This window comes from Sapajus apella, unplaced genomic scaffold (genome assembly GCF_009761245.1).
Source record: "Sapajus apella isolate SASKATOON/1434 unplaced genomic scaffold, GSC_monkey_1.0 scaffold47, whole genome shotgun sequence".
In the NCBI taxonomy this organism is placed as follows: Eukaryota; Metazoa; Chordata; class Mammalia; order Primates; family Cebidae; genus Sapajus; species Sapajus apella.
In genome coordinates this window covers 8,955,459-8,974,096 of record NW_022436987.1, presented here as the reverse complement: position 1 = coordinate 8,974,096, position 18,638 = coordinate 8,955,459, and the positions used below count along the sequence as shown (strand labels likewise).

At 35.1% G+C, this 18,638-nt stretch overlaps 1 protein-coding gene across 3 annotated transcripts in view; it reads right to left on the bottom strand.

Moving 5' to 3' along the window:
- Positions 1-7,445: 7,445 nt before the first annotated feature.
- Positions 7,446-18,638, bottom strand: part of FAR1 (fatty acyl-CoA reductase 1) — a 59,761-nt gene continuing 48,568 nt past the window's right edge. For all 3 annotated transcript variants that reach the window (XM_032240832.1, XM_032240834.1, XM_032240833.1), the window contains 3 exons: positions 17,095-17,224; positions 11,598-11,725; positions 7,446-10,304 (listed from right to left, as the gene is read on the bottom strand). In XM_032240832.1, coding sequence (XP_032096723.1) covers positions 10,142-10,304; positions 11,598-11,725; positions 17,095-17,224 — 421 coding nt within the window. In that variant the 3' untranslated portion in view covers positions 7,446-10,141. The remainder of the gene's footprint in view (positions 10,305-11,597; positions 11,726-17,094; positions 17,225-18,638) is intronic.

Here is an 18,638-nt window from a genome sequence, read left to right as displayed (position 1 = left end):
TACTCCTGCCAATGCCCCTCACTGGCTGAACTCCACTGGAAGCAAGGGAACCCAAATGTGTCATCCACAAAGGTCAGCTTGCTATGGCAAACAGCAGTGTGGAAAAGAGAGGAGACGGCTCTGCAGGGGTGAAGGGGGAACACGGAGCATAGGAACCCTCCTCTTAGGGGAAGGAGGTTAGGGTGAGGATTGAATTAGAATTAGAAACTTCACTCAGTTGAAATAACTGGGAAGTTCTAGCCAAGGAGAAAAGATAAAAGATAACCAGGTTTATTTTGTGAACGTATTCATTTAAACTGTAATGAAAAAAAAAAAAAAGAATAAGCCTAGAAAAAACCCTGGCAACTGACTGTAGAAACATCGTACACACTCTTTTGAAAATGACAATGGCTAAGAAAGCTGTATGGAATGCCTGGAGCAACACGACCCAAATCGCCGTGTGGGGCATGGTGGCTCAAACCTGTAATCCCAGCAATTTGGGAGGCCAGGGCAGGTGGATCACTTCAGGTGAGGAGTTCGAGACCAGCCTAGGCAACATGGCAAACCCCATCTCTACTAAAAATACAAAAATTAGGTGGGCATGGTAGCAGGCAACTGTAGTTCCAGCTACTCAGGAGACTGAGGCATGAGAATTGCTTGAACCCGGGAGACCGAGATGGTGGTGAGCCAAGATTGTGCTACTGTACCCCAGCCTGGGAAACAAAGTGAGACTCTGTCTGAAGGAAAAAAAAAAAAGATCCAAAACTAGAGCTAAGCACCTGTGATTTAACTATGGCTAAACACATGTGTTCTGCAATTTCTAGTTGTAAGTGAAACTATTCTGGCTTAGAGTTTTGGTTCTGATGAAGGAACCTAGCTCAATTGCAACATTTTAAATGCGTATGCAGCTAAGTGGATGATTTCCTTCCCATTTCAGTTAACTGGGAGCTTGTTTCTGGACAGTTTAAAGTTTTTTATGAATCATAAGCCACTACTCGTCCTGTGCCTATAATTTTTCAGCACGGAGGTCTACCAGGATAGTGGAATGTGAAATGCTCTTAGGAGCTAAGTTACACAATTAGAAAAATCAAATTATTTTGTGTTTCAGGTTAATCTCTTTTAAATACATGCAAAAGGAGAGAAACTCCCAAAATGTTTTTGGGAAACAAATAGGGCCCAAGTTACATGCTATAAATCTCTCACTCCCAGAAGGGAAGATAAACCATTGTTTGCTTGAAAACTGAGTGACTACAGACTATTGGAGGTGGGATAGAGGGTGAATTGTCTGAGTTCTGGCTAACAACAAAAAACAACAACAAAAAAACCACAGGCATGGATAATTTGGAAGCTGCAAACTGAGGGATTCTTCTGCCTTTGGAAGAAGTGAGTAGGAATTATGTCCTTGGGTGGGAAATGTTGGAAGGATCTTCTCTATCTCAGTGGCCAAGAACTGCTGGCCGCAGAAAAGCCACAGTGGGGGAGGTGCTCAAGGAAAGAGATATTATTAACATCACAAAGAGAAAAGGGAACTAATGTTTTATATTTTTACTCAAAATTTTCAGAATCTGTAATCCTTAAAAATAGTTTAAAATAAGAAAATGTGATAGAACTGTTAGAAATGGGAAAACCATAGCATAAAAATGAAAAATATAATAGGTTGCATTAATATAATTCTAATGTAATTCCTGTCATAGTTTGGGAATTTTTTTGGTGATTCTGAGGGAAGAGTTACCGAATACTTACTATATACCACACACTTTCTATTCATTGTACCATTTAAATCCTTCCCAGGTAGGTATTTTACAGATGTGGAAACTAAAGCTGAGAGGCTAAATGACTCATTCACGACCACGCAGCTGGTGAGTGGCAGTGAATTTATATCTAGTCTCTTTCTTTCCACAATACAATTCTGCTTCTCTGTCCTTATGGAAGGGTTTTTAATTACAGGTTTTTTTTGTTTTGTTTGTTTGTTTGTTTGTTTTTTTTTGACAGAGTTTCTCTTTGTCGCCCAGGCCAGGCTGCAGTTGTGCAATCACGACTCGACTTCCTATGTTCAAGTGATCCTCCCGCCTCAGCTCCCCTACACTACCACCCCCATCTCCAGTAACTGAGACAACAGGCACATAACACCATGCCTGGCTAGTTCTTTATTTTTTGAAGAGACAGGGTCTTACTATATTGCCCAGCTGGTATTATATTATTTTTTTAATTTTGGAAGTACTTCTGTTTGGGAGTTACTATGGAATAGTATGTTAGAGATGCAGATATGGTGTATTTATTCATAAAAACAACAGAATGTTTGTACTAAAATGGCAGTAGAATTTGCTGAAAATGCTAAAGAACTGCAACTGTGCACATTGTTGGCATCTACTTTTGTCTTATTTGGGAAAAATGCTGGAATTTTTTCCCAAGAGTGGCAAAACATTTCTTGAAAAGGTTTAGGTGGATCTTCAATACCCTATGTATGTCAAATCACTCACAAGGATTATTATAAATGTATAGTCCCTGTTCCACTTGTCTGGGATACACGGCTCCTAGGTGGGGCCTAGACACCTCTATGCCTATTAAACTCCTTAGATGATACTGCTGCATACCCCTGGCTTAGGGCAGGGACAATCACATCTGGATCATGAGAGTCACTGGGAGAGAATGTTTAAAATTCAGATCCCTGGGCTTTTCTCTAATCAGAAACTCTAGAGGTCAGGCTGGGTGTGGTGGCTCACACCTGTAATCCAAGCACTTTGGGAGGCCCAGGTAGATGGATCACTTTAGGTCAGGAGTTTGAGAATAGCCTGGTCAATGTGGTGGAATCCTGTCTCTACAAAAAATACAAAAATTATCCAGGTGCAGTGGCATTGGCCGTAGTCTCAGCTACTTGGGAGGCTGAGTCAGGAGAATTGCCTGAATCCTGGAGGCAGAGGTTGTAGTAAGCCAAGATAACGCCACTGTACTCCAGCCTGGGTGATAGAATGAGACTCCGTTTCGAAAAAAAAGAAACTCCAGGGGTCAGTCCACAGAACTTCTGTGTTTAAAAAAGTTAGCCAGTAATTTTGACCTGGCCAGTTGTGAGATCCTGGTTTGGGGGTTAGCTAGAATAAACTTAGAGCTTGTTGTGGTTTGTGGATTGCAAAGTGATTGGCATCATCCAAGGAGATGGCATTTTCAGTTTGGGGTTTTATAAACTCATAATCTGATTCTTCAAGAACTCTAGCAATAACAGAAGAGTGTGAGCTCAGAGGAATCATCCAAATTAAGGAATTAAATAAGCATAATGTTAAGACAAATCTTCTCTGCTTTTTAACAACCATTATATATATTTGAAAAAAGGTTTTGCCACACAAACCAATATTCTTTCTCTGATAGCACCTTTTGTTGAATGATGTCACATAAAAGGAATAGGATACACACACACACACACACACACACACACACACACAAAGGGTCAGTGATAAAATTGGAGTCAGTGTAGCAAGTTACCAATATTTAAAGCTCTTTAAGAGTCCCTTTCAACACTAACCTTTAACTGCTCAGTTATTTCCAAAAGTGTCAAATTCTTCTTGTGTGTGGAACTTATAGAAGCCTAGTCCCCTGGAAGAATGCCAGCTGATCCTGGAAAGCTCATTGCAGCTGGCAAGGGAGGTTTCAAATGGGAGATGGGGAAGGCAAGAGCAGACAGGATCAAAGAACTATGTGACAAAAAGAAGAGCAGCAAATGTGACGAGGGTAGGTAAACAAGTATAAGTGGCTTTTAAAAAGATGAAGCTAGATTTGTACAGTATACTCAGTCTTTGTGAAAAAGCCTGTGAATTGGTGTTTTATAATGTCTCAAAGTTAACATTTCCCCCTTGCATTTTTCTCCACTAAGTGAAAAAAAGATTTTCTTTCTGCTTTAAGGGGCTCTTCCATTTTCCCCCTACAGGATGATTTCTATGGGTATTTGATTACTACTATGTCTACCTAGTGCCAAGGAGGATTTCTGGATACTCCAGCACCCAAGTACTGACATTTATTTATTAACTATACATTTACTCTATAATGACCTAGAATCTAGTGGTCTAGTAAAACTAACAGAGTATGGATATATACAATGTGCTTGTAGGTAAAGTATATCTGACAATACATGGGCGACAGAAGAGTGTTTATCATGTGGTATGAATTAGAATAATATTGAACACCGAGGGAACTAAAGGTTGAGGTCTGGTGGATTTCAGAGCAAGATAGGCAGTTCTTACAGTGCATGGAGTACTGTCTCTTGTACCAGGGAAGGGAAAAATCAAAACATGAACACAGGTCTATAAGATGTATTCTGGCATACTGCAGAAGGCAGATGATACAGGCAGGGCAGTGTTCCATCTACTGTGCTCTGTCAAGTGTCACATGCACAGCCCACCCTCCTAACCACTTCAGCATTACTGAGCTCAGCAAAGTCATCAAATCTATCTATAAACCAGGAATCAAGTTGGCCCTCAATCTAGACAACTAGATTTCTTTGGAAAAACATCTTCATAAGGAAAAACCCTGAAGGTGTAAGGGCATCCGTTAGTACTTTATGATCTGTTAACAATTTAGAAAGGTGTACTTAGCATGATTTTACATTAGTGGACCACAAACAGCTGATAATTCTTATTGAATAAAAGACAGTAAAGTTTATCAACTGTGGTTTCTAACATGGGTCATTTGCATTACATGTTGCGCTAACATCTCTAGGTGACCAACAACAAAAAAGTTAGTTTGGGTAACAGATGTGCTTTTGCTAGGAAAACCTTCTTATTGTGTATTTGTAATAGCCATTCCACAGCCTATAGTGAATTTTGAGCGTACAAAGACACTCAGATGGCTCAACAATCTCTCCAGCCTAATCTTTCTTTAGCTATCCTCTCTTCTAGCACCGAAACATGTCCTCTCTCTTCCTTACACCTCCCAGCCTCTGCAAATGCTCTGATGCCTGGATGCTTCTCTACCCCACCATTCTACCAATCTGACTTAAAACCACAATTCAAAAGTTCTGTTTGTATAAGCTTTCTTGAAATAAGCAAGAAATTGCTCCTCTGTGCCTTTAGTATGTTGTTCTTCTGTCATTACATATTAAAATTATCTGCTTGTTTATCCATATCAAATCATAAAATCCTAAGGAAAGGCATTGTGTCATATTCAGGTCTAGGCCACTGAGCAGCTTAGTTTGGTATGTGATACAGGTAATTGCAATGTAAGACACAGTGCCTAAATCTTAACAGGCACTCAAAATTTGTTGAATGGATGGATGCTGGGTTTTTGAAATGAAGTTAACAAAAACATTTAGTACTAGTCAGGGAAACTCTGAGTAGTCAGTAGTCAGAATACAGATATAGAAATATCTGTATTCCTAGGGTGAAACACAGTGCAGTACAATGGGCTAGAGTGTGGACTTTGCAACTAGTCTGAGTCCAAGTCTTGGCTCTGCTACTAGCAGTGTAACCTAGGGTACTTTATTAACATCATGTACCTTAGTTATCACACAAACACAGAGGGCATAAGTGGGTTATTACATACAAAGTGCTGAGAGTAGTGCCTGGTACATTGTTAAGTACTTAACAAATGTTAGCTAGTGTTGTTTATATAACATAAAATGTGCAATGCTGGTTTTGCTCTCAAGAAACCAACAACCAACTTGGGAGAAGTTAGGGGAAATGACAAGAACCTGTTTAAGATGTGGCATAAAGCAGAAAGTCAGGTATTAAATGTCAAACAACTAAGTACTGATGAAATAAATAATCTGGATGACTACTGTAATTAAACTACACCCATCTGTTTTGATTCAGGTGTGTTTGTCAGGAAATGAAAGAAAAAAGGCAGCTATAATACTAGACTGAGTCATATAAAATTCCTTATAGGTCAAAGACATAGCATTTTTATATGGCTCAACCTAACATTTTTTAATTACACCTTGCTCAAGACAAGAGAAAGGAACTTCTTTATATGAGAAAGAGAATTAGGTTTACTGTACAACTGTAGAAAATAAAGGAATTCTGCCTCCAAAGCATCTTTGGAAGACACCTAATTCAACTTCATGGAACTTTAAAAATGAAAATTATATGTCTAGAAGAGAAAGGAATCTTCAAGACAATAAGAATGTTTACTTTTCTAAAAAAATGAATTCAGAAAAATCTTGGTTGTCTCTCTTTCCCCTTGTATAAAATTACAGATATTATAATCTGTGATCTCTGGCCAAAAACCAGTTATATCCTTATTTCTCTGAGTTCAGGCCCACAGCAAAAACATTAAACTTACACTTATCTCTTATGTTTTTCTAAATAAATGAATTTTAGAGACATCAACCTGCAAAGGAGCACATCAAACTTAATGTTTCTCAAATTTTTCTTTAATAAAGACAAATCAGAAGAATTATTTAACAATTTTTGCACAACTATGATTAACTGACAAAGGTGATTTGTTTAGGATATTAAGGGTAGCAAAGATGTATGCTAAGAGGGTACCACCAAGAAAAAAGACAAATACATTCTATTACTAGAAAATGCTTCAAGACAAAAATATTAATTCAGTAAGAAAATATTTCATATATCTTTTATCACAGACTATTAACTCATTTCTGTAATCCAGTTACATGGCATACATTCCTTTTTCTAGTTTCTCATGCAAAAGGTTGGAAAGTTTTTCTCAAAACAGAGCAAGTCAGCGCTAATGGTTTCAAGTCAGGGCTGGGAGTCAGCCTAGAAGAGCATGCTTAGAAGGCCATTTACGTTTACCTGACCCCAGCCTCATGTTCTCCCCTGCTCCGAAAGGGTTCAGTTAATTTCTATTACTAATGAATTATCTCTTATTCAATAGACATATAAATTACTACAAATGTACCTATAAATTAACAGGATATCATTCAATGTGGAGGAGAGCAGCTGGAACCTAATGATACCCTAGAGATCTCTTGGTTACTCTTTTTAGAAAACAAAAAAAACATGCCTCATTTCAGATAATACATAAAAATAACACTTTAAAACAAAATAGTCATCCTGCCTGTATGCTTCTCCTAAAATACCGTGTGAACAACTCAGAATTAAATACAATTAGGATGTAAGAATTAACAAGGCCAGGCGAGGTGGCTCACGCCTGTAATCCCAGTACTTTGGGAGGCTAAGGTGGGCGGATCACAAGGTCAAGAGATTGAGACCATCCTGGCCAACATGGTGAAACCCCATCTCTATTAAAAAATAAAAAAATTAGCTGGGTGTGGTGGCACGTGCCTATAGTTCCAGCTACTTGGGAGGCTGAGGCAGGAGAATCACTTGAACCCAGGAGGCAGGAGGTTGCAGTGAGCTGAGATCATGCTACTTCACTCCTGCTCCATCTCAAAACAAACAGAAAAATACAAGTTCACCTAAAAGAGACAAGAAGTATAAGTAAGGACTGCTTCCTGTAATCCTAACCATATCGTTTCATGGATAATTTTCAGAACATAAATATACAGTAAATACTATAATGGAAATATAGGGATTCATTTATTACTTTTTGGTTTACAAACAAAGGCACCCAATAATGCTTCTATTTACTTCCTATAAAAGATTATCAATTTATATTAAAACACAAAACAAAATCCCAAATCAATTCCTACAGACAACATAAAAACAGGGGAAAAGGAAATTATTTTCCCTGCTTTCAAGCTTTATTACACAGGTTCAAAAATTATTATTTTGTGCCATTCTTAAGTCAAAGAACGTACTGCCATGCTTCTCTTCACTGAGTCTTAGGACATGTTAATGTTGCCAACTCAAATTTAAATGTAGTCCCAATGACATCACAATTTACAAATGTATATGCCAGGATTAGGAGTGAATAGGAGAAAAAAACCCAAATGTTTTAGAATACAGTTTAATCAAATAATTTAAATGAAATAAGAAACATTCAATTTAGTAGGCTATCCTGTTAAATAAGGAGTCTGTATAGAAAACATAAACAGAACTAAAAATCATGTCTAGTAAATGACACAAATAATTTCTCAAATCTTTAAGTTTGACTTAAGTTCAAAGTCTAGTTGGTGGGAATTAACACTACATACTCTTGATACTAATTTTAGAACTTTAAATTCCAGAATAACAAGCTAATTTATTCATTAGTTTTCTGTTGACAACAAAATTCTAAATACACAAAATTAATGCAGTGGCCTCAGCATCCTCCCAGTTAACATTTCTTTAAGTTAGATTACAAGAACAATAAAACAGTTCAGAAGACATACACTCCCTATGCACTTCATGGGCCTGCCCAAGTTGTCCCCAACTCTTTTGCAAGACACAAAGACAATTCATCTGATTCTAAGTCTATTCAGCAGAAGTATAAAAATCATACAAATGTTAGCACGTTTTCAACATGTTATGGAAATACATTTGGAGAGATGGAGTGTTCAATGTATACTATGTGGGTCACTTTAAATCAAAGGCATCATTATTCCATTTTCAGACACTGTCATGGTCTCTTATACCTTTATGTAAGGTATGGTCCTAGACCAGAGACTTTAGTATCATTCCAAAGAATATGGAGATATTTATATACATATTTCTTTTAAAATAATATTTAAAAGTTTTACTACAGAAAATCTGGCTTCAATATGGAAGCATTTTTCCTTTTCAAGATTATACACCTGCATGAAAGTAGGTGATTTCCTTTACATTTAGTTTTTCACAATAGCAAAATAAACTTCTTACACATTGCATTTAAGTTGACAAAGAAAGTTAAGATGTAAAGTTCCATGTAACTTTTTATATTGTGATCCGTTCTTTTTAAACATACTCCAGATACACTGCTGATTATTTAATACAGTACAACTTGATCAACTTAATTAGAAGTGTTATACTGAACAATCTATTGAACCAAATGTATGCTAAAACAGCAAGTAGAGTTAGTTATTATGATTAAAGGGAATTTTAATGTATCATTAAAATATACATCAATTTTCTGGCTATTGTTTCTATAATGCATTTCTTTCTAAAGCTAAAACCACATGCATAAAAAATAAATGATATCTTCAAACTCATTCAACAGTTTGCTACTTTATGTGGTATGTAAGTAAAGTCCTTTATTTAATTTCATACACATTATCTTAAGCATTATTTTTCTTGAAGGAATTCATCTTTCAAGGTCAAAATTAGTATGTGTTTACACATGAGAACATTTTTTTAATGTTATTACTACCTGCAAATACATTCTTCCATAATAATGCACTTTCAGTTTTCATTGGAAAGATAGCACAAGCCTTCTGAAAGTCCTATGAATTAAGTTTATAAAAGGAGGAGAACACAAGTATGGTGAATCCCTCCCAATTCCCACTTCCAACAAAGTCTTAAGAAATCCTCCTGCTTCAAAACATAAACATAATCTCACAGGATTTTTATTTGATCATGATGTCGACAAGAAAACTGTATTCCTATTTTTGATACTAACAGTTTTACTGAATTTGTTTTCACTTTCCGTCAAAAAACACATAGCATATGTTGATATGGATTCTCAAACCCATTTAGATACAGGAGGGTCATTAGAATAATATAGCCTTCTGATTTTAAAAGCAACTGATTGCTTATAGAAAAATGATATGTATCAGACATTTAATCAGAAAAAGAAAAATGAGAACATGTCTTTCTCATGTTTGATATCATTTAACTTAAAAGATGATGTGAAAATAGGCTGGTTATAATTTAAAAAAAAAAAACCTACTTCAACTAATGAAAAAAATCAAACACTGAATAATCAAGTATCTTCCAACTTAGTTAGTATTACTGTCCAAATAAATGTCTTCCATTGCACTGAACATTAGAATTAGAAACTCACTATATGTTAAGGCATATTTTAATTAATATGTTCCAGAATTGCACAGTTATACTGGTCAGTGTTCCTATTTCCCCACTTCTGCCCTCATCCCACCCCTTTCTTCTAGGCTTAAAGTATTAAGTCATGGTTTTGGTGGCTATTGTAGATTTGAGCTGGCATAACACAGTGTGTTCACTAGGTTTTATGAGCATAAACATTAAAATGTTACATAAAATGTCCCATAATTTACTTCACACTCCAATTTAAGATGGTTTAATGTCTTGACAAAAGGTGAGATGACTTAAGTACATTTTACATTTTGGGCATTTAGACCACCATATGCATAGATGTTCTAATGCTGAATTCTTGGTCTTCAGTATCTCATAGTGCTGGATGCTCGGAAGTATGACAGAAACTTGTAACACAGGCTAACCACAAAGTACCAGATGTTTCTTGCCATCTGTGATCTTGCAATAAAAATGCGCCAGATGAGGATCACAAGGATAGTATTAAAACCATAACGTATATTCCGCAACCTGGAAAGCAAATCAAGAGATATGTTAGACAATATTTTCTAGAATAAAATATACTGAGTTTTTAATCTAATCAAAGCTCAAATCCATATTAATTTGAAACTCATACTAGGCATTAAGTATACTGTAGGTAAAACAGATATGTTCCTTGAATTTCTCCAGCTTCTCATCTAATCTAAAAAGGCTCGTTCATTACACGCATAACAGTACAGACAAAATAGAGCATTTTTTTGACATCTTTAGTTGCTTACAAGTTGTCAGACAACTAACTTACTCTTTCAGTTACAGTTGACAGTCACATGATCAAAGGACAACTAGACAAGCTCTCGTTCAAGCATAAAACATGGCATTAACTCGATAAAGGAGGATCTTCCCTTTTCTCAAAAAGTAACATGTTACTCAGCTCATGTTTCAAAACATTTTGATGTTTTTGATGGAGTTTAAAAGAAATACAAACCTTTAGATATGTAATCATATTACATAAATTACAGTGACTTCAGCAGGCAGTGCAAGATAGGACTGCAATGTAAGAAAAACAATGCAAAGAAAAGAGCTTTAAATAAGGAGTCAAAGATCAATACTCTAGTTTGCTTTGCCACTCAATACAATATGCATGGCCTAGGCAAATACAACTTTCCTAAGTCTCAATTTCCTCATCTATTTAACTGGCTTCCCTGCAAAGTCCCACAGTGTTATGAGGCATGAGAGGGATAATAATGTGAAAGTCTTAAAGAGTGTCATAAAAGTCATATTAAAAATCACTACAAATGTAAGCAATTACCATTAAAAATTATCTGTATCTTTGATACATTACCAATGATTTTTCCTCTTTTATCTTCTGATTATTAAAAAAAAATAGTATGTGTTACTTGGATAAAGAGATAAAGGAAATTATAACGATTTTATATAAGAAAAAAATATTCTATGCTGAATGATGTATTCTCTTCCTCCAAACATTACTGAGTAGGAAAAAAAAAAAGCCTTTAAAATAGATTACCTACAATATCCTCCTTCTAATAACTTTACTTTTAAAGTAGCAATATAAAGAAAGATAATAGTAATTTCTGAAACTCAATTCCACCTGAACTTCATCCTAAGAAAGATATAAACTGTTGAAGACAGTAAGTTTCAACAATTTTAGGCTACAGTAATACTACCATAGTTCTAGTCCAAAGGTAAGTACTTATCATAGATTATTAGCAATACCTTTTATTCAATCTAGCAGTTTACCAAAAAAAATTGTGGAATATTTCATAAAGAAAATAAGATGCAATCAAATCCATGTATCAAACTCACTTGTTCAGATGTTTTCTGGCTGCAGGGAGGCCAGACATTTCTTCATTCAACACGTACTTCTTAGTTCCCATGCAGTAGTTCTCTATGTATTCTGCCCAATGTAACTGCCGTACATCAATATTGAAGGTCTACATTAACAAAAGTTAACAAAAAATTTACTGATTATTTTCTTGACTAATTTTTTTCACAACCAGTCAGAAATTCATACTTTTTCTAAAGGCCAATTCCAAGTGACATAATTACAAAATGCTTAAATATGGAATTAACTTTTGAAATCTTACTGCTAGTCACAGAAAAGTTCTTATGCCTAGTTCATACCTTCCATTAAATGTGGAAACATTTGAGAAGATAATCTGGAAACTTGTGTCAGCATTTTAAGAGAAGTAGGTTAAATGTAAGAAGAGAAAAGCTTGTACCATTTTGCTAAACAAAGAAAAAAACCACAAAATTCCATTGTCCAAATAGATCTATGTATTCCTCACTACATTATGCATGTACTGATACATTTCCTGTTCCTTTCTATCTGTAGTCTCTTCTGCCTTCCTGTACATCATACCTACTGCACAGACTAATTTTCCTAGAGAACACTTTTGACATCAAGATAAAGAATACGTTATGAAAGCTAGCTAAGGAGTTTGGATAACTGTTATTAGACTATTTGATGAAAAGGGTACGTAAATCCAGAAAAGAAAGCCTTTGGAAATGTTATGGCAAAGTAAGAGGGCTATGCACTGCTCAGTGCTCCTTAGCATATAATCAGATAATTTTTTTGGAGTTGCAAAGATATTATTCACTATATACCATCACTTATGTAAAAATTGTCAGTTCTAGGAGGGGAAAAGCTACTTATAAGACAATCAGTAAAATATAAAAATGTAATAACTCTGCATTAAAATAAAGACTTAGGGGACATTATGAACAGGTATATGTTTATGTTATTGGGAGTCCCATTAGGAACAGTTAAAAAATATATGGAATAAAAGCAGTATTTGAGAAGATAAGAAAATTTTCCAAAAATGATGAGAAACCAAGTCACCAATTCAAAACACAAATACAACTCCCGCTTCCCCTACGTCCTGCCCCAACACACATCTAGGCACACGAGTGTCAGAAAAACATCCTATAGATTACCTCCAAAAGAACAACTATTAGACTGTAAGTAAGTTGACTTCTCAACAGAAGCAATGGAAACCAAAAGACTGAGAGATGTGTTCCAACTACTCAATGAAAACAACTGCTAAGGTAAAACTCTGTACCAGTGTAAATATCCATGAAAAATAAAAGTGAAATAAAGATACTTCCAGAGAATAAAACATGAGACAATCTGACATCAGCAGAAAACCCATGTTAGAGGAAGTAAACTTAAGGATATTCTTTAGGCAGAAGGAGAACGATTCTGGATTTGAGCCTGGAGATGGAGGAAGAAATAAAGAGCAATAAAAGGACAATTATACTGGTAAATCTGTATGAATATTTATTGCATAAACTGCAATAAAAATACTGGCTTGTGTGGCTTAACATATATATAGAATTAAAACATGTATTATGGCCAAAATCGCAATTACTTTTGCACCAGCCTAATAACAACAATAACAGATAGGTGCTGATCCTTCACTATCTGAGAAGGGTAGAAGTATCAATTCATATTAGACCTTACTAAATTAAAGGATATTGTAATCTCTAGAGTAAGCTACTAAAACAACCAAAAAAAACCCCCATAATTCTATGCAATACATATAGATGGGAAAATATAAAATTATTAAAAATCTAACCTAAAAGGGGGGCAAAAAAAAAAAAAAGACAAAAAAGAATTAAAACCAGCATGACGAATACAAAGCACTAAAGGACTAAATCCAAAATGACAGCAATTACATACAAGTTCTCCAATTAAAGGTCAAAACTTGTCAGACTGAAAATAAAAACTAACAACTATATGCTGCTTACAAAAGGCATATCTAAAAGAAAAGATACAAAATAATTGGAAAAAAAAAAAAAAGAATGGAGAAACATACACCATACAGTTCTAACAGCAATGTATAAGGATGCTGATTTGTCCAGGGACTCACCAGAGGACACTGTCCGAGTTTGCATTTTTGCAAATTTGGTAAATAGTAAATAGATATCCCAGTCTTACTTTAGTATGCATTTCCACTGAGTAAAGCTGAATATCTTTTCAAATTCTTGGGAATCATTCTGTAAACTGTTCATCTCTCTGATCTATTTTCCAATAGGATTGTTTACCTTTTTCATTATTTCTATATAAGCATTTTATGTACTAGGGAATATATAGTAGAATCATTTTGTTATACCACTGTATACCACCTAAGTGGCTAAAATTAAAAATCAAAATTAAAAAGCCAAGTGTTATGGAGGATGTGGATTAACAGAAATTCTCATACACTGTCCTTTGGAATGTAAACTGATACAACCACTTTGGAAAACTGGTATTACCTACTAAACTGAATGTATGAATGCCCTATGTTATCCTATTTCTAGGTATATACCCTACACAAATGTGTACAGATAAAGAATGCTCATAGGATAATTATTCCTAATAGCCAGAAACTGGAAATAACTCAAATGTCTATCAACAGAAGAATGAAAAAATACTGTATAATACCATCTGTGTGAAGTCAAAAATAGGTAAAACTAATATTTAGTGTTAGAATTCAAGACAGTTGTTCCCTTTGGGAAGACGGCGGAGGTAGTGATTAGGTGTATTAGTCCATTCTTGAATCCCTATAAAGACCTACCTGAGAATGGGTAATTTGTAAAGATAAAAAGGTTTAATTAGCTTATGGTTCTGCAGGCTATACAGGCTTCTGTTCCTGGGGAGGCCTCAGGAAACTGACAATCATGGAGTAAGGTGAAGGGGAAACTGGCCTGTTCTACATGGTAGGAGCAGAAAGAGAGTGAAAGGGGAGGTACTACACACTTTTAAACAATCAGATCTTAGGAGAATTCACTATCACGAGAACAGCAAGGGGCAAGTTCGCCCCCATGATCCAATCATTTCCCACCAGGCCCCTCCTCCAACATTGGAGATTACAATTTGGACAGAAGATGTAGGCAGGGGCACAAATCCAAACCATATCATTAGGACAGGGTGTAAGGGGGACTTCAACGGACAATAATGCTTTAATTCTTCATCTGGTTGCTTACTTACTTTCTTATAATCCCTTGAGCAGTATGCATTATGCATGGGGGAAAATGCAGAAGGAGAAAGTAAGGAATCAGCAGATTCCAGAAAGCCAGCCTAATCTTTCAACTTGAGAGTATCTGCAGGACCCCACAGAAGGTGGCTTAGACCTTCTGCTTTGAAGGCTGTAGGCAGAGGGGGAGATTAGGAGTCTTACAGAATACCCCTGCAAAGAGATAAGAACCTAAAAAGCTGTATCCTCTGAGCAAAGGGGAAAAAGTAGTACTTGTATACCCACCACACACCGAAGTGGACAGAGAAACAGACCACTTGAGGACTTCTGTCATGCAGAACCAGTAGAACAGACTAGATCTCTATTGCCTAATATGGCAGCCACAAGCCACCTGTGGCTCTTGGGCACTTTTAATGTGGCTAGTCCAAACTGAGATATGCTGTGGAATATAAAATGCACTCTGAGTTTTGAAGGCTCAGTATGAAAAATATAAAGTAAAATATCCTTTAAATAATTTTTAGATTTTGATCAAACAATATTTTTGATGATGTATTGGGTTAAATAACACAGTATTAAAATTAAAATAGTAAGTGGAAAGAGAAAGAAATCTGGCACTAGATGAAAAAAAAAAAAAAATCTTGAAAAAATAATGAACCAGCTCTACATCTTTTTTTTTAAAATCAGATTGACAAAGCCCAACCCAATCAAGGTAAATTTTTCAAATTACACCCACTTTCACAGTGATACTGCCAAATGTCAAACATAAAGAGAAGATGGAAGAGGAACCAGGAATAACAGATCACCTATAAAGGAAAAGCTATCTACTGGCTTTTCAATAGCAACAATGGAAGACAAAATATTAAAAAGAAAGTTTTTGTTTGTTTTTTTGAGAGACTCTCACTCTATTGCCCAGGCTGGAGTGCAACGAATGATGGGATCACATCTCACTGTAGCCTTGACCTCCTGGGCTCAAACGATCCTCCCATCTCAGCCTCCTGAGTAGCTGGGAATACAGGCACATGTACTATGCCTGTCTAATTTTTTTTTTTATTTTTGTGGAGATGGATCTTGCTATGTTGCCCAGGCTGATCTTGAACTCCTGGCCTCAAGTCATCCTTCCACCTCAGCCTCCAAAGTATTGGATTACAGTCATGAGCCATTATGCCCAGCAAAAAAGTTCTTTAATGTGTTGAAATCATGTTCCAAAACCAAGGATGAAAACAAGGACATATTACACAATCAAATACTGAGACCTCACTACAAAACACAATCCTTACTAAAACATATTCTAGGTATGCTGGATATATTTCAGGCAGAAAGAAGATCATAAGGAGAAAACCTGAGAGTAAAGACATTGGTATACACAACACACACAAACACACAGAGTTAAATCTAAATAAAAACTAAATGAACAAAATAATATCTCATCATGGGGTTTAAATAGGGGACTGGGGCAGGCATGGTGGCTCACGCCTGTAATGCCAGCACTTTGGGAGGCTGAGGCTGGCAGATCTCCTGAGGTCAGGTGTTTGAGACCAGCCTGGCTAACAAAGTGAAACCCCATCCCTATTAGAAATACAAAAATTAGCTGGGTGTGGTGATGGACACCTATAATCCCAGCTACTCAGGAGGCTGAGGCGGGAGAATTGCTTGAACCAAGGAGGCAGAGGTTGCAGTGAGCCAAGATCATGCCATTGCAGTCCAGCCTGGGCATAGAGCAAAACTCTGTCTCCAAAAAAAAAAAACAGAACTGAAGTAATATAGTATTACAATTATTTTAAGTGAGTAGGAGTGGTAATCACAACTAAAACATTTTAAGGTTCTAAATATTATTAATGTTAAGAAGGAGGCTATAAATATTGCTTAACTTAATCTGTGTTAGATATACATGTTAAAACATCTAGAGTAAACTCAAAAATAGCATACATCAAAGAATTTAAGTTCCAAACTAACAAAGGGCAAAATGTGGAATAAAAAAAAGTAAAAGGGTTTGTGAAAAACAAGTTTCTCTAAGAAACTTGTTTTTCTCAAAACTCAGAGAAAACAAAGTGTTTGAAAGAAAATCACGAAGATAAAATTCTCTCTTAATTCAACATTAAGGAAACAAGAGAATCAACATTTCAATCATACTTTGAAAATACCTTTGTCACTCTAAAATACTTATACTAGAAATTTTAAGATAGAGCAATTTTATTTTACCACTAACAATTATGACAAACTTTATGAGAGACTGTAAGTAATGACTTTCTTGTTGCATAATAGCTGTGGAAAATATTTTTCAGGTTGCTAATGGTTCTGTAATTAGTATGCTACTTATTTTCTAATATAAAACAGAAAATACTTGCCTTTTTATCTTCAGGGTTTAGTTGATTAATTAACATATTGACATTGTCAGTATTCCAAACCCAAGAATTACTTGTGAAATATTCAAGAAACATCATAGCTTTGTGAAGACGAGTAATTGCTTTCATCATCCTGTATTGTAAGAAAAATTGACAGATTCATATTTTGTATAGATTAGGAAAAATCCTATTACCACCAATATAGGCATTAAAATTAAAATCATAACATTTAATCCTTAAGTGTACCAAACCAGCAGGGAATAAGAATATTTCTGCATCTTGGATGAACAATTTATAAATCCAAAAAAAAGAATTTTTTTTTGAAAGCAGCAGAAAATGAATTTAATACCACCTAAACAGAATTCTACTGATATACAGAATTAACTCTCAAAGGATATACAATACTCTTAAATTTTCTACATCAATACTAAGCAAATGAACGGATTCAATTAATATGTCCTTGCTTTCTATTCCATAGACTATATTTTAGCTCACAGCTGCATTTACTAAGATTTCCTGTGAATTCATAATATACTGTGTTATATTTATAATCCCAACTCTCCAGCATCGCTGAAGCAAAGTGAATACAGAAATATTCGTTTCCAGGTAGTCAACTCTATTCATTTAAAAAAAAAAACAAAACAACTTTTCTTTAACAATGATTGGCACCACTCTTCATCATCTGGATGACTCATGCTGAAAACTATCTGAAACAGATACTCACTCACCTCCCCATACCCCACCTATAGTCATCCTTATAGAAATAAAGGAATGTGACACTTGTTTCTTTTCAAAAGTACAAGGAGCTTTAATCTTTAAATCTGTCATTTTATATATCATGGCTCACTGTAAGTCATTGATATCATAACACTAACTTGAACAGTAACATCTATACAATAATATTTATGACAAGTAGGGAAAGGGAAGAAAGAGCTTTTTGAAACAAAAAATCCCAACTTCTGAAAACAGAAAAATAATTTGTACAGAAGTATTTTTTTAAAATTTCATTTATATTATAATAAAGATTTGCATTATATGTATTAAGTAGTTCAGAAAGTCTCAAAATTGGAGGCTTTAGAAATAGGGGGCATGGAGGAAAATTACATTAGAAATGAAAAGAAAAAATTAAAAAAAAGTATCATTAGCTAAGCAATTCTGATAACACATTCAATACATTTAGAAAGAAACTGAGTCCAGAATACTGGAAAAAAATGAAGCAACATAAACTATGTAAAGAAAAACTATATTTCAAACAATAAAGTAATTTCAAAATAAAATATCTATTAAACACAAAAATAATTATCAAGCATTGAAGGCGGCTTTTGGACAGGGATAGTTCTGTAGATAAAAAGCATTTGAGGGGGAAAAACACATGCTGCTATTAGAAGAGATTAGGTGATTATTTTTTTCTTAAAAACAAGAAGAGACAACAAATTTGTCACTAAATCAATATACACTATCACGCCAGTTTAGCATACTTAAATCTCTTTCACACACACAGCTAACATGGTTTTCCTATATATATCTTATTAAAAAGTTTTTCTTAA